Here is a 1,219-nt window from a genome sequence, read left to right on the forward strand (position 1 = left end):
AGTGAAACACCAAAATTAAGAATGCGTTTTTTTTAATAGCGGTCGCCCCTCGACAGGCAATGGCAAACCCCCGGTGTATTTCTGCCATGAAAAGCTCCTCAGAAAAAATATCTGCCGTTCGGAGTCGGCTTGAAACTGCAAGTCCCTCCATTTGTGGAACAACATCAAGACGCACACCACAAATACGAGGAGGAGCTCGTCCAAAGACCCCAAAAGAGAGTACGCGCCAATTATATTTATATATATATCCAAAACAGCTTCCACGTGAGCTAGTTACTCACTTCGTTGCTCGATGCACGCGAATAAAAAATAGTCATAGAATTACTCTGGTAAGAATATTATATTTACATTCAAAGTCAATATTTTGATTTACAATTGTCTTCTCTAAGTTTTAATTCATTTCATATCTGCCATCAACAGACGGCAAATGAATCTGAATCAGACTCAACTAAATCTGATTCAGACTCAAATGAATCTGAAAAAGCGTTTAATGAATTTCTAGCATAGCGTAAAGAATTTTTAACAGAGTATAATGAATCTCCAGCAGGGTCTAATGAATCTTCAGCTGCGTCGAATGCATCTTTATCAGAGTCGAACGAATTTCCTGACAAATATCCAGGAGACCCTATTGAATATGCAGCATTTCCATGGGCGCTTGGCCATTCGCTGATGAGTCCGATTACTGTAAATGGAAATTATTTATAATTTCAACCAATTTCTCAATGATTAAATCGACACTTTACCACTAATCAGCACAAAGAAGCAAACAAATTTCTTTAACATTTTGTTAACACAATTTCTAACACACGATTTAGGACTGTCTGACGAAGCTTTCACAGTAAGGGGTTTTTATAGCAAACGCAGTAGCCAAAAGATACTGAAGTACTGAAGTTTTTTATCACGTGGAACGAATTTGAGGCGTGCAGTGAAACACAGGCTTACATATAAATAGGTAGAAATAATAGTACCGTTACTATCAGCAATTAATTTATAATATTATTTCTACATATGAACTCACAATCATCCGTGTACGACTCTTTTCTGTCTAGCCAACAAACTTTCTACAAGAATACCAGAGAGAAATGTGTGGAAAGTCGGCACTCCATGTGATTTCTTGTAACTCTCCAAATTTTCTGCTCTAAACAGAAATATGAACAGCAATACTTTCAATGAATATTCAATTGGGAAAATATTTTGAATGACCTCAGCAGCTTCTCGG

General features: G+C 37.0%; 1 protein-coding gene across 1 annotated transcript; it reads right to left on the minus strand.

The window, feature by feature from the left end:
• Positions 1 to 321: 321 nt before the first annotated feature.
• On the minus strand, positions 322 to 811 carry LOC129239403 (uncharacterized). Its single transcript, XM_054874869.1, has 2 exons — positions 744 to 811; positions 322 to 682 (listed from the first exon to the last, which is right to left on the minus strand). Exons 1-2 carry the CDS (start codon positions 781 to 783, stop codon positions 414 to 416), a joined length of 309 nt encoding a protein of 102 aa, XP_054730844.1. The 5' UTR covers positions 784 to 811; the 3' UTR covers positions 322 to 413.
• Between the last annotated feature and the right edge of the window lie 408 nt (positions 812 to 1,219).

The sequence above is a fragment of the Anastrepha obliqua genome, chromosome 2, assembly GCF_027943255.1.
Source record: "Anastrepha obliqua isolate idAnaObli1 chromosome 2, idAnaObli1_1.0, whole genome shotgun sequence".
In the NCBI taxonomy this organism is placed as follows: domain Eukaryota; kingdom Metazoa; phylum Arthropoda; class Insecta; order Diptera; family Tephritidae; genus Anastrepha; species Anastrepha obliqua.